Source organism: Hylobates moloch, unplaced genomic scaffold (assembly GCF_009828535.3).
Source record: "Hylobates moloch isolate HMO894 unplaced genomic scaffold, HMol_V3 SCAFFOLD_10, whole genome shotgun sequence".
Taxonomy (NCBI): domain Eukaryota; kingdom Metazoa; phylum Chordata; class Mammalia; order Primates; family Hylobatidae; genus Hylobates; species Hylobates moloch.
The window spans coordinates 104,599,451-104,613,328 of NW_026652285.1; the positions used below are offsets into that span (position 1 = coordinate 104,599,451).

General features: G+C 44.9%; 1 protein-coding gene across 1 annotated transcript in view; it reads right to left on the reverse strand.

Annotated features, from left to right (window-relative positions):
• The window catches only part of TTF1 (transcription termination factor 1), a 31,361-nt gene that overhangs the window by 17,189 nt on the left and 294 nt on the right, over positions 1-13,878 (reverse strand). The window contains 4 exon segments of the mRNA XM_032165484.2: positions 3,941-4,019; positions 5,568-5,753; positions 7,456-7,679; positions 8,813-10,186. Coding sequence (XP_032021375.1) covers positions 3,941-4,019; positions 5,568-5,753; positions 7,456-7,679; positions 8,813-10,179 — 1,856 coding nt within the window. The 5' untranslated portion in view covers positions 10,180-10,186.

Here is a 13,878-nt window from a genome sequence, read left to right on the forward strand (position 1 = left end):
GGTGCGTTTTCAGGGAGCGCCTCCCTGACCCCCTTAGCCTGAAGTCCCCCTGTTGATTGCTCCTGGAGAACACCGTGCTTCTCTTTCATAGCACTGGTCACAACCTGCACTCACACGTGCGCAGGCTCCCTTGTTCACGCCTCTTCCTCTAGACCAGCACTGCCCAACAGAAACATAATACGAGCCTCTTACGGAATTTAAGTTTCCTAGCAGTCATAGGAAAATTCACTTTACCTAGTTTTAATAAAAGGAACTTTCAGAATATATTTCTTACATGGACATGTTGCATGATGAAAAACAAAAACAAAAAATAATATATTTCATTGAACTCAATATATTAAAAATGCCTATCATTTCAACACGTCATCAGTATCAAAAAATATCAATGATGTAGTTTACATTCGGTTCTTCATCTTGAGCCTTCAAAACCCAGCACGTGTTTTACTCTGACAGCACATCTCAATGTGGACTAACTACATTTCAAATGTTTCACAGGCCCAGGAGGCTGCTGGTAACCATACTGGAAGACACAGCTCTAGAAGGGAAGTTCCATGGGGGCAGAGATCTTGTCGGTTTCGTATACTATGGGATCCATAATGCTTGTCAGACAACAGACATTCCATAAACATGCAACAAATAGCTTCACTGTAAATATGTAATTACTTAAGAAATGTAAAGTGCATTCATCCTACATAAAAACACATGTTGGGAGCAAGCCCCCCAAAATCTGGCCATAAACTGGCCCCAAAACTGGCCATAAGCAGAATCTCTGCAGCACTGTGACATGTTCATAACGGCCCTAACGCCCACGCTGGAAGGTTGTGGTTTTACCAGAATGAGAGCAAGGAACACCTGGCCCGCCCAGGGCGGAAAACCGCTTAAAGGCATTCTTAAGCCACAAACAATATCATAAGCGATCTGTGCCCTAAGGACGATCTGTGCCTTAAGGACATGCTCCTGCTGCAGTTAACTAGCCCAACCTATTCCTTTAATTCCGCCCATCTCTTCGTTTCCCATAAGGGATACTTTTAGTTCATTTAATATCTATAGAAACAATGCTAATGACTGGTTTGCTGTTAATAAATACGTGGGTAAATCTCTGTTCGGGGCTCTCAGCTCTGAAGGCTGTGAGACCCCTGATTTCCCACTTTACACCTCTATATTTCTGTGTGTGCGTCTTTAATTCCTCTAGTGCCGCTGGGTTAGGGTCTCCCCGACCGAGCTGGTCTCTGCAAATACATATATTAAAGTACTAAGAAAAGCACTATAATATTATAAATGGATTTTAAGATTAAACACCTAAATATTTAAGTAAATAAAAAGCAATCTCTATAACATCTTCAGATTCCTATCTGAATAGGAATGGTGGTTTATGTCATCACTAAGGCAATACAAAAGAAGTCCTAAAAAAAACACAATTTCTTTTTTTTTTTCCTTTGAGACAGGGTCTGGCTCTGTCATCCAGGCTGGAGCACAGTGGCATGTTCACGGCTCACTGTAACCTCCACCTCCTGGGATCAAGCGATCCTCCCGCCTCAGCCTCCCAAGTAGCTGGGACTACAGGTGCATGCCACCATACCAGGCTAATTTTTGTAGAGCCACGTTGCCCGGGCTGGTCTCAAACTCCTAATCCAGTGATCCGCCTGCCTCGGCCTCCCAAAGTGCTAGGATTACAGGCATGAGCCACTGCACCCAGCCAAAAACAAACAATAACATCGTAGCATTTTTCAGACATTTGTCTGTAAATGCAGCGTATGGTGAACAGAAACTGGTTATTCTTCACTATTTTTTTTTGAGATGGAGTCTTGCTATGTTGCCCAGGCTGGAGTGCAGTGGCATGATCTCGGTTCACAGCAACCTCTGCCTCATAGATTCAAGCAATCTTCCTGCCTCAGCCTCCCAAGTAGCTGGGATTATAAGTGTGCGCCACTACGCCCGGCTAATTTTTGTATTTTTAGTGGAGATAAGGTTTCACCATGTTGGCCAGTCTGGTCTCGAACTCCTGACCTCAAGTGATCCACCCACCTCAGCCTCTCCTCAAAGTGCTGGGAATTACAGGCGTGAGCTACCGTGCTTGGCCTATTTTTCACTATTAAGAATCATGGCTGTCAGCCAGGTGCGGTGGCTCAAGCCTGTAATCCCAGCACTTTGGGAGGCCGAGGCAGGAGGATCACTTGAGGTCAGGAATTCGAGACCAGCCTGGTCAACATGGTGAAATCTTGTCTCCACTAAAAATATAAAAAGTACCTGGGTGTGGTGGCACATGCCTGTAGTCCCAGCCTCTTGGGAGGCTGAGGCAGCAGAATCGCTTGAACCCAGGAGGTGGAGGTTCCAACGAGCCGAGTTCGCACCACTGCACTCCAGTGTGGGTGACAGAGCGAGACCCTGTTCCAAAAAAAAAAAAAAAAACTGCTGTACTCGGTGTCTCACACCTGTAATTCCAGCACTGTGGGAGGCCGAGGCGGGTGGATCACCCGAGGTCAGGAGTTCCAGACCAGTCTGACCAATATGGTGAAACCCCGTCTCTACTAAAAATACAAAAATTAGCCGGGCATGGTGGCAGGCACCTGTAGTCCCAGCTACTCGGGAGGCTGAGACAGGAGAATTGCTTGAACCTGGGAAGCGGAGGTTGCAGTGAGCCAAGATCGTGTCATTGCACTCCAGCCTGGGAGACAGACTGAGACTCCATTTCAAAAAAAGAAAAAAACAACAAAAAATCAACAACAAAAATTAAAAATTAAAATAATAATAATTCTTTGATTTTTTACTTTCTATTTTTTTCACTCAGGAATTGCTTACTATAAAAATATTCTATAAGGGTAAATGATCACCACAACACAAATAATATAGCACAAATAGATGAACTGTTAGATTATTAGAATGACTCTAAAAATTACTCTAAAAATTTCATTCCGCTCTGTGTGTCACAGGTGGAAATATATTACCTCAGCTGCCACCATTAAGCTGCCAAAAGCATTCTTGTAAGTCCCATTTAAAATGTTACCTTTAGTGGATTTTCTTAAAAGTTCTGTTCACAACTGTCTAACCTCAGGGTTGGGGAAAAACAGGCCAGGCAGATCTCAGTCTGTGTGTGAACTTTCCTCACCTAAGGCTGATTTCTTTCTGTAAAAATCTTAAAAAGGAAACTGAGGTCACATCAACGTTGGAAGTTTAGGTAATGACCTATGTCTCAGTTTACAATCACAGAGCTAAGCAGAACTCAACTGCCGCTGCCAGAAGATTTATGAAAGCTGCCTCCCAGAGAGGTCAAGCAGCTGAGTAGAAGGTAGTTTTCGGGGGCCCTTGGAATCTGAGCTAACACCTTCCTGCTTCTCCCTCTGTCCTTGAGCAGAGTGCTAACGTGCTAACCCAAACACTCGGTCTATGTTTGGTTTGTTTTTAAATGTGGAATGTTGGAAACAAATTATAATGGGATATTGTATTTGGGGAAAAGGAAGGAGAGAATGACAACCGGGTTAAGCACCCTGGGTTGATACCACTGAACTGCATTTAAGGGACTTAATCCCAGCACTTACTTCCACCTTCAAATAGTTACTAAAAACCCACAGCACTCTGCTAAGTGCTGAAGGGAACATGTGTCGAGATGGGATGTTTGGGTTCACAAGGAGCTTACGACGTAAGCAGAGAGCAGAGCAAACAGGAGTCACAGCGCATGAGGCAGCGTATGGGGAGAGCTAAAGAAAAAGTGTAGAGAAAGCTGCAGATGCAGGAAACAGAAGGTCACTAAGACTTCACTAAAGAGGTGGGGATGGAAAAGGCCATGAAGACACACATTTGACAACAAATACACCATCTGGTTTCACACACACAAATCTTCGTTATTTTTACTGCTAATTCACTGCTGTGAATATTTTGATTCATGGTATCAGCAAAGACTAGAGAAATGTTGTGTCTCAAGCTGCTAAGACTTTTTTCTTACCTGCCTTTGTAATTGTTGACATCGAACATCTTCTTTGCTCGATAGTATATAAGTTTCCAGGGCCGGGCAATGTTCCTACCTAAAGTCAGAAGAAAGGTGATCAGAGGGACTCACGTGAAATGAAGTCACAATTGTAAAAGGAACCCAGAACAGCCCTTATAACAACATGAACTATCCTAAGCCCCGTGCTAAGGCTGGGATTTCCTATGTCCTGAAGAAAGCTGTCTTGTTTTTTTTTTTTTGAGAGAGTCTCACTCTGTTGCTGAGGCTGGAGTGCAGTGGCACTGTGTCAGCTCACTGCAACCTCCGTCTCTTGGGTTCAAGCAATTCTCGTGCCTCAGCCTCCCAAGTAGCTGGGATTACAGGTGTCCACCACCACACCCGGCTAGTTTTTATATTTTTAGTAGAGACGGGGTTTCACCATGTTGGCCAGGCTGGTCTTCAACTCCTGACCTCAGGTGACCCGCCCGCCTCAGCCTCCCAAAGTGCTGGGATTACAGGCTTGAGCCACCGCTCCCAGCCAAAGAAAGCTGTCTTGAAGAGCAGATATACACAATCACCAGTTTCCTTGGAGATCTCCGAAAACTAAATGCTTAGTACCCCAAGGCTCCAGCTTCCGGTCTATGCAATTTGTGGAAAGAATCCTTAAGAGGCAAAGTAGTTTTAAGATAATTTGAATTAAGAGGAAGAGAACACTGCGGTGGAGAATATGGGGTAACAGTTTTCCACAAGATGAACAACAATCTTTCCCAAATCAGCTTTTCTCACTTTCTCACTCTAAGGTGAAATCATCCCTCAACGGGGGCGCACTGGTCTGTTTTTCTTCGTGGATTCCACAGAACACCTAAGAAATTATCCTCCTTAAATTCAAGAGAGATTTGCTTTCGCTCTGATCCTGTATGACAGCGTGACCTTCTAACTTCACAGGCAGCACCTCCAGCCGGAGGGGTCCAGTTACAAAGCACACATATGGCCACGCTTAAAAAACGTGGGAGACCATGGTGCGTATAAGGATGTGCTTTGTGTAGCGTACACAAAATATAAATAAGGAACAGGAGGAGAAACCAAAACCATAACTATTGCCAAGGAAGAAAGGTAAAAGTTGATCATTTAATTTTTCACACTGAACTTGGGAGACATGAACACATTCCAAATCCCGGAAAGCACAGAGTGGCAATAAGAATACCATCAGGGCTGGGCGCAGTGGCTCACGCCTGTAATCCCAGCACTTTGGGAGGCCGAGGCGGGCGGATCACGAGGTCAGGAGATCGAGACCATCCTGGCTAACAAGGTGAAACCCCGTCTCTACTAAAAATACAAAAAATTAGCCAGGCGTGGTGGAGGGCGCCTGTAGTCCCAGCTACTCGGGAGGCTGAGGCAGGAGAATCGCTTGAACCCCGGAGGTGGAGGTTGCAGTGAGCTGAGACCGTGCCACTGCACTCCAGCCTAGGTGACAAAGTGAGACTCCATCTCAAAAAAAAAAAAAGAATATCATCAGCCATCACAGCAGTTAATGTGCGCCGCCTGCAGGCAATGGGCCAGGTACCGTGCTAACACTTACCATGGGTTATCTTGTTTATGGCTGGAAGGCTGTGGATGGTCAAAGAGTGATTGTTTCTAAACTTACCAATGTGTAATCTAAACAAGTATCTCCTTTTTAAGTTGGTGATTGCAGATTTTTCCTCAGGATATCTGTCCGTGTACAGCAGCTTGTCTGCACTCTCAATGCCTGTCAGGGCTAGAAAGTCTTCCACATTTTTCTCTAACTGCTTATTTTCCTTTACAGAAAACTTGCCAAATTTAATAGCGACACCTAGGATTGGGAAGGAACAGGGAGAAAGTGTGTATTGTTAATAATGAACAAAAGCAAACCTATGACTTGGTTTTTCATCAGCAATGACAGCACCTCGGCCCAACAGTCCCAACACGTGACATTCGCCCTCCTGCCCGCACTTGCAGATCTGGCCTTTCCTTCAGGGTTCAGCCCAAGCCACACCTCTTCTGTCAATGTCTTCCCGGTCATCCTATTCCAAAGTGACCTTTCCTGTTTCATCTATCTTTTTTAAAAATAGTCTTCAAATTTATTTAGGCATTCTTTAGAGACAGGGTCTTGCTTTTTCACCCAGGCTGGAGTGCAGTGGCATGATCAAAGTTCACTGCAACCTTGAACTCCTGGGCTCAAGTGATTCTCCTGCCTCAGCCTCCTGAGTAGCTGGGACTACAGATGTGTGTGACACCTGGCTAATTTTTTATTTTTTGTAAGACGGGGTCTTGCTGTTTTGCCCAGACTGGTCTTAAACTCCAGGCCTCAAGCAATTCTCCTGCCTTGGCCTCCCAAAGTGCTGGGATTACAAGTGTGAGCCACCTCACCTGGCGTAAGTTTACTTTAAAAATATCTTATGGGCAAGGCACAGTGGCTCATGCCTGTAATTCCAGCACTTTGGGAGGCCGAGACAGGCGAATCATGAGGTCAGGAGTTAGAGACCAGCCTGGTCAATAATATGGTGAAACTCCATCTCTACTAAAAATACAAAAATTAGCTGGGCATGGTGGCAGGCGCCTGTAGTCCCAGCTACTTGGGAGGCTGAGGTGGGAGAACCACTTGAACCTGGGAAGCGCAGGGTGCAATGAGCCCAGATCATGCCACTGCACTCCAGCCTGGGCTACAGAGCGAGACTCTGTCTCAAAAAAGAAAAGAAAAAAAAAAAGTCTTTTATAAAATACATACTCATAAAAATTTCAACACAATACACCAAAATGGGATTCTATACCACTCTATAATTGTGTGTACGTGGGTAGTGCTGTCTTTTTTGCTTAATTTGTCTTGTCTATATTTCTGAATCCCTTCAATCCCATTAATTCTGGAAGGTTATGACTCCTCTTTTTACTTTTTTCAGTGACCAGTTGTATTGGGTCTCACACAGCAGATACTCAGTAAATACTGCTCATTTGTAGTATACAGCCTTAATTTGCAGTTTATTCTTAAATCCAATAATAAAGCTTATTGGATTTAAGAATAATAAAGGTTATTTATTACTCTTAATAATAATAATTCTTAATAAGGGAGGTTCAGAAACAGTGAAATCAAGAAGGTGATCAAGTCTACTACAACTGGCTCACCATCAATTGAATATCTTGGAGAAAGAAACGATACTTCATTAAAGTTGATGATTTTAATTTGACAGCATTTTAATTTTATATAACTGCTGTATCATTTCCAGTGTCTCAACCAATTAACCTCTCGTCCCTTCTCTTCTTGGTGGGAATTAATTATTTGGTCTCTTTAGCCCCATTCTTCCTGGCCACCTTTACCAGAAACTGGGCAAGAAGAGGAAAAGCTAGTGCACTTCATCTTGCTAATTTTACAGCTTGGACAATTCTGGTAGGAGATAGAGGTGAAGGCAGCGAAAGAATGCTTCTTGTCGATCTATAAATCTGAATCATCCATAAAAGAAAGTCAGGTGCTAGCTCTGCATACAGTAAGTTCAACAAACACTAAGGCCCCACAAGCTCACCTTGTGCTTTAAATTCCTTAAACCGTTCCAAGTCGTCCCGGTACATCCGCTTGATTGTGCTGGTGGCCCTGTCCTTGATGTTAGGAATGAACTCCTGAAGCTGTCTCACGGCAGAACCCAAATCCGCATCCGAATCATCGGCATCTCCTGAATCTGCAGGTAAATATCTTGTTTCGGAATCTTCAGCTGTTTCCACATTGCATTCTTCATTTGCAGGTTCTAACCTAAGGGGTTAGAAAATTGGGTTGACTAACATTAATACATCACTTGACCTCATAACTTTTAAACTTTTCCTTCTTTTTTTTTTTTTTGTGAGACAGAGTCTTGTTCTGTCGCCAGGCTGGAGTGCAATGGTGCGATCTCAGCTCACTGCAACTTCTGCCTCCTGGTTCAAGCGATTCTCCTGCCTCAGCCTCCCGAGTAGCTGGGACTACAGGCGCGTGCCACCACGCCCAGGTAACTTGTGTATTTTTAGTAGAGATGGGGTTTCACCATGTTGGCCAGGCTGGTCTCCAACTCCTGGCCTCAAGTGACTCACCCACCTTGGCCTCCCAAAGTGCTGGGATTACAGGCATGAACCACCACGCCTGGTCTTAAAACTTTTCTTAAAATGGCTCTCACTTAGGCTACTAGAATATTAAAGCAAGATGAGATCTTGGAGTTGACTCAGTCCGTGATTTTCAAACTTTTTACTGGAACTTGAATTACTTGATATATCTCAGAGGCAGCCTAGAAGCTAAACGTGCAGCCCTAAGCCCTATTTCCACTGGTTATTTGCTCAGACTATTTTTCAAAGGTAATCTGGGCTTTTAAATTTACTCATAGATTTTCTAGGGCTGGAATAGTTCCTAGTGAAAATTGAATCTGTCTTATTTCACACATGAAGAAATTAAACTACCTGCCAAGTTTACTCAATTAAAGATATATGATATTCTGTACATTGAGGGTCTACCTCTTGATGATTTCTGCCATTTAATATGTATGTGCTAAGGCCAGGCCTGGTGGCTCACACCTGTAATCCCAGCACTTTGGGAAGCTGAGGCAGGCGGATCACCTGAGGTCGGGAGTTTGAGACCAGCCTGACCAACAAGGAGAAACCTCGTCTCTACTAAAAATACAAAATTAGCCAGGCGTGGTGGTGCATGCCTGCAATCTCAGCTACTCGGGAGGCTGAGGCTGGAGAATCACTTGAACCTGGGAGGTGGAGGGTGTGGTGAGCCGAGATCGTGCCATTGCACTGCAGCCTGGGCAACAAGAGCAAATCTCCATCTAAAAAAGTCTGTGCTAAATAAAGAGGCATGGGCAGAATCCATACAAAAGAAACACACCAGCACCTGGAACACCACTCCCTCGTTACCTTGGCACCTCTTGCACATGCTTGTTTGCCGAACAGGCCTGGGTGTTCTTTTGTCGGGGCCTGGGTTTCACACTTTCTTCCATCATGGCGCCATCACCTTCTACTGAATCAAAGAGTGTGCTCTCAGAGTTCTTACTGGGCACTGAAAAATCATCACCAGACGCTACGGCCCTTTTGACAGACGTAAGCTTCCTTTTCTTAGACTTCTTCTTTGTACTGTTGGATTCCTTGAACCCTTTAAGAGCCGTACTGCCTTCCACAGTCCCAACCTCACTGCCCACCTGTGATCCTTCAGGGTATGCACTCTCAAGGCTCTCAGGCATGGCCATTGCCTCAAATTCCTGGTGATTGGACTTTTTCTTTTTTTTCTTAGACTTGTTTTTATAAGCAGGTGCTGGTAGTTCTGCAGTTTCACCATGTAGACCCACAGCAGGCCGGTATTCCTGCATATCAGCCCCAACCTCACTGCCCACTTGTGATCCTTCAGGCATGGCCAATGCCTCAAATTCCTGGTGACTGGACTTTTTCTTCTTTTTTTTCTTAGACTTTTTTTTGTGAGCAGGTCCTAGTAGTTCTGGAGTTTCACCATCCAAGCCCACAGTAGGCCGGGATTCCTGCCTATCAGTCCCAGCCTCTCTGCCTGCTTGCGATCCTTCAGGCATGGCCAGTGTCTCATATTCCTGGTTAATGGACTTTTTCTTTTTTTTCTTAGACTTGCTTTTATGAGCAGATGCTGGTAGTTCTGTAATTTCACCCCCTGGACCCACAGAAAGCCAGGACTCCTCCTGGTGGGATTCTGACTGAGGCAGGGCGTCCCTTGCCCGCTGGCTCTCCCAGGATGCAGCTTTCCTCTGATGCTTTTTATTCTTTTTCTCCCTAACTTTACTGTGCAGTGCTTCTGATTTATGTGTATGTGACTTAGCAAGTACCTGAAATTTGTCTGTTTTAGACTTTCTTGGTAACTTCTGTTCCATGCTCATATCAACACAAATGACATCAACATCCTTTCTAAAATGCTTTGGTGTGTTGTTAATATTTTCTTTATCCACAAGGACAACTGTAACACCTGCTTCCTTGTCCACCTCCAAAGCACTATATCTTCTCTTTTTTCTCTTTTTGAGTGTAGAAGTGGCATTTTCAGTCTCATCACAGATTCTGGATTTTTTCAAAGGAGAAGAAATGAGATGCTGGAAATCTTTTTTCCTCTTTTTCCTCCTAGTTATAAGAGACACTTCATTCACCAGGGAGGAGTCTCTGAAAACTTCGTGGGAATGTTTCTGAGGTCTTTCCTTATGTATAGAACACTTTTTCTTTTTCTTGTCAGAAACTGGAGTGTGGATTTCAAATCTGCTTGATTCTCCTTCCATTTTATTCCTATATGGAAATGTGACAACAATGGTTTATTTTATTTTATTTTTTATTTATTTATTTATTTATTTGAGATGGAGTCTCACTCTGTGGCCCAGGCTGGAGTGCAGTGGCACGCTCTCGGCTCACTGCAAGCTCCGCCTCCTGGGTTCATGCCATTTTCCCACCTCAGCCTCCCGAACAGCTGGGACTACAGGCACCCGCCAGCACGCCCGGCTAATTTTGTTTTTGTATTTTCAGTAGAGGTGGGGTTTCACTGTGTTAGCCAGGATGGTCTAGATCTCCTGACCTTGTGATCTGCCCACCTTGGCCTCCCAAAGTGCTGGGATTACAGGCGTCAGCCACCGTTCCCCATCTATTTTTGCATTTTAAACATAGCCTCAGCGGAAAAAATCACAGCAAAATGAAATTGTATGACAAATGACCAGCCTGTAGTCATGATTACAAATTTTAGATTATTCTAGATACATAGGTGGCTCACTGGAATTCTGTCTGGTCCCACTGCCTTTATGATGGAGAAAAAAATAGTTAACAGAGAATAACAGTGACCTGCACCATAAGGCCCCTGTCCCCCACAGCCTCACCTCTGAACTCATCTTTCCAACTCTGCGTTTAAGCCACAAGCAGCTTGTTTTGCTTCCTCAAACATGCCACAACCTTTCCCCCCAGCTCTCCATGAAATTGTCTCCACAGCCTCCCCATCCTCCTTGCCTCCTGCCATCCTTCAGAGCTTGGTTTGAAGATCAGTTCTTCAGGAAAGTTTTCCCTGATTCCTTGGGCTTGGCCTGATTCCCAAGTAATATACTTTCATATTTAAAAAAGAAACACTTATTTAGTCATTTACAGGCTGCTTCTCTGCTTTAAAAAAAAAAAAAGAAAAGAAAAAAGAAAACAAGGAAGAAAAAGATGGTTTATCTGTCTTGTTCCCCTCTATGTTTCTACCATGGAGAAGCCATTAGACTCCATTCGAGTGCAGGATCCACAAAAGGGTTTCGCAGTGGGGATATCAGGTATCCACTGACCTCAAACCAGAAGTCGGCCCCTTTGTGAAAGAAGTTGGATATGCCTTCTTAGTGTCCAACAAAGAGCGGACATTCTGCAATACACTGGAATAAATTTCATAAGCCACTAACATTAATACTCACATATAGGGTGTGTGCACTTGGAATTAAAATACAGAAATATAAATGCACTTTCCAAAAGAGATGATTACAAATATAATTTTGCAAACATGTCTTATTGTTCTCTTTGCTCTGTATTGCTTCTGGGTTTCCTTTTTTTCAGATTTATCTTTGGCTAAATAACACATTTACATGGTACAAAAATAAAAATGATCTCATATTTCCTCTCCTTTCTTACACAGAAGGTAACACCTATATATTGTGATCTGCATTTGCTATTTTCACCTAACAATAGATCCTGGAGCTCTCTCTATATCAGCGGTCTTTAACGTCTGGATGCTAAGCACATTTTCTACAGAAGCTACCTAATTTATCCTGGGTAGTAAATATCAGCTGTATTAGACAAGAAATATGTTACTCCCCCAAGTCTAACACACCTGCTTGCACTGCCACATCCTCTCTCTCTCTCGCTGCAACAAATGAAGTGCCCCTTCTGTCAAAGGCTATTTCCTTCCGTTGTAGGAAGGAAAATGTGTGCTGGCTCCCAACCCTCTCCTGCCTTCTCAGAGAGATGGTGGTCCCCCAGGTACCCCATCTCTCTCCTGTATCTTCAGCCTGTGTTTTCTAGCAAAACACCAACAATATTTAATCTCCTCTAACTTAAAAAAAATGCAACTGTCGTCTAACCCTGAAGTCTCATCCAGCTGTTCTCTTTCTTCCCCTTCACAGCAACAGTTCCTGATAGAGAAATCACTCTTTCCATTACCGCACCTTTCATCCACTTATTAACCCACATCCTTGTAGCTCCCACCCCACTACTCCACTAAGACCGTTCCAGCAAGAGTGCCTTTGTCCTTAAAGCCACTAACTTCAACAGACGCTTTTCAGGCCCATCTTTTAGGACCTCTTAATAAATCACGAACAGAGCAATAGATGATTTCTTTTTTTTTCTTTTTTTTGAGATGGAGTCTTGCTCTGTCGCCCAGGCTGGAGTGCAGTGGCGTGATCTCGGCTCACTGCAAGCTCGGCCTCCCGGGTTCACGCCATTCTCCTGCCTCAGCCTCCAGAGTACCTGGGACTACAGGCGCCCACCACGATGCCTGGCTAATTTTTTTGTATTTTTTAGTAGAGATGGAGTTTCACCGTGTTAGCCAGGATGGTCTCGATCTCCTGACCTCATGATCCGCCCGCCTTGGCCTCCCAAAGTGCTGGGATTACAGGCGCGAGCCACCGGCTGATTTCTTTTCTTTCTTTCTTTCTTTTTTTTTTGGAGACAGAATCTCGCTCTCTCACCCAGGCTGGAATGCAGTGGCGCGATCTCGGCTCGCTGCAACCTCCGCCTCCTGGGTTCAAGCAATTCTCCTGCCTCAGCCTCCAGAGTAGTAGCTGGGATTACAGGCGCACACCACCAAGCCCGGCTAATCTTTGAATTTTTGGTAGAGACGGGGTTTCGCCATGTTGGCCAGGCTGGTCTCGAACTCCTGACCTCAGGTGACCCACCTGCCTCGGCCTCCCAAAGTGCTGGGATTACAGGCGTGAGCCACTGCACCCGGCCTTGATTTCTTTAAATAACATTTCCCCTTCCATCAGTTCCTTTCCTTCTTTTTCGTAAGTACTTCCTAGGCTGCTCTCTGGTCTCTGGAGCCCAGTACGACCTTCTAAATATATAGTCTCTCCCTGCTAAAAACTTTTTAGGGTTCCCGTGTTATTCTTAAGATAAAGTCAAAATCCTCACAGACCTGCAAGGGTCTTCATTTCTTCATAATCTGGCCTAGAGATGGAGAGAGGAAGTCCATGCCTACCTCTCTACCTCTCACTTCTCTCTAGGTTTCAGAAACCCTGCTACTTTCAGTTCCTAGAATACACTACCTTCCTTTTCGTCTCAGGAACTTTGCAAAAACAGCCCATTCTGCCAGGAAAGCTCTTCCTCCGCATTACCTTTCTGCCCTTTAACTGGTTCAAGTATGAAAGCCACTTTCTCAAGAGGACCCCTCTAACTCCTTAGCCGGTCTCATCTTCCTGGTTAACAATGTTTCCCAACAACCAGCTGCTTCCCATCGCACTTTTGGCAGTTATAATATGATCGGCTTCTTGAGGGCTGGAATTCTGGCCATCTTCCTCCCAAATGGCTCCCCAGTCAGTGCTCGATACATATCGAAAGAACGGATATGCATTTATCCCCCCTTACTCAGAACACACACTTCCCGCCCTGCAGGTACGTGCCCAAACCTGGTCCCGGATTCTCTCACCGCCTTTGGGGTACGAGAGAGACCCCGCTCTGTTCCCGGGTGGGCGCTCCGGGGCTGAGACGGGAGGAACTAACCAGATGTGAACTCTGCATCTTCTCACTCCCAAAGACCCAAGCCTCGGCCGGGCGCGGCGGCTCACGCCTGTAATCCCAGCACTTTGGGAGGCCGAGGCGGGTGGATCACCTGAGGTCAGGAGTTCGAGACCAGCCTGGCCAACATGATGAAACCCTGTCTCTACTAAAAATACAAAAATTAGCTAGGCGTGGTGGCAGGCGCCTATAATCCCAGCTACTTAGGAGGCTGAGGCAGGAGAATCGCTTGAACCCAG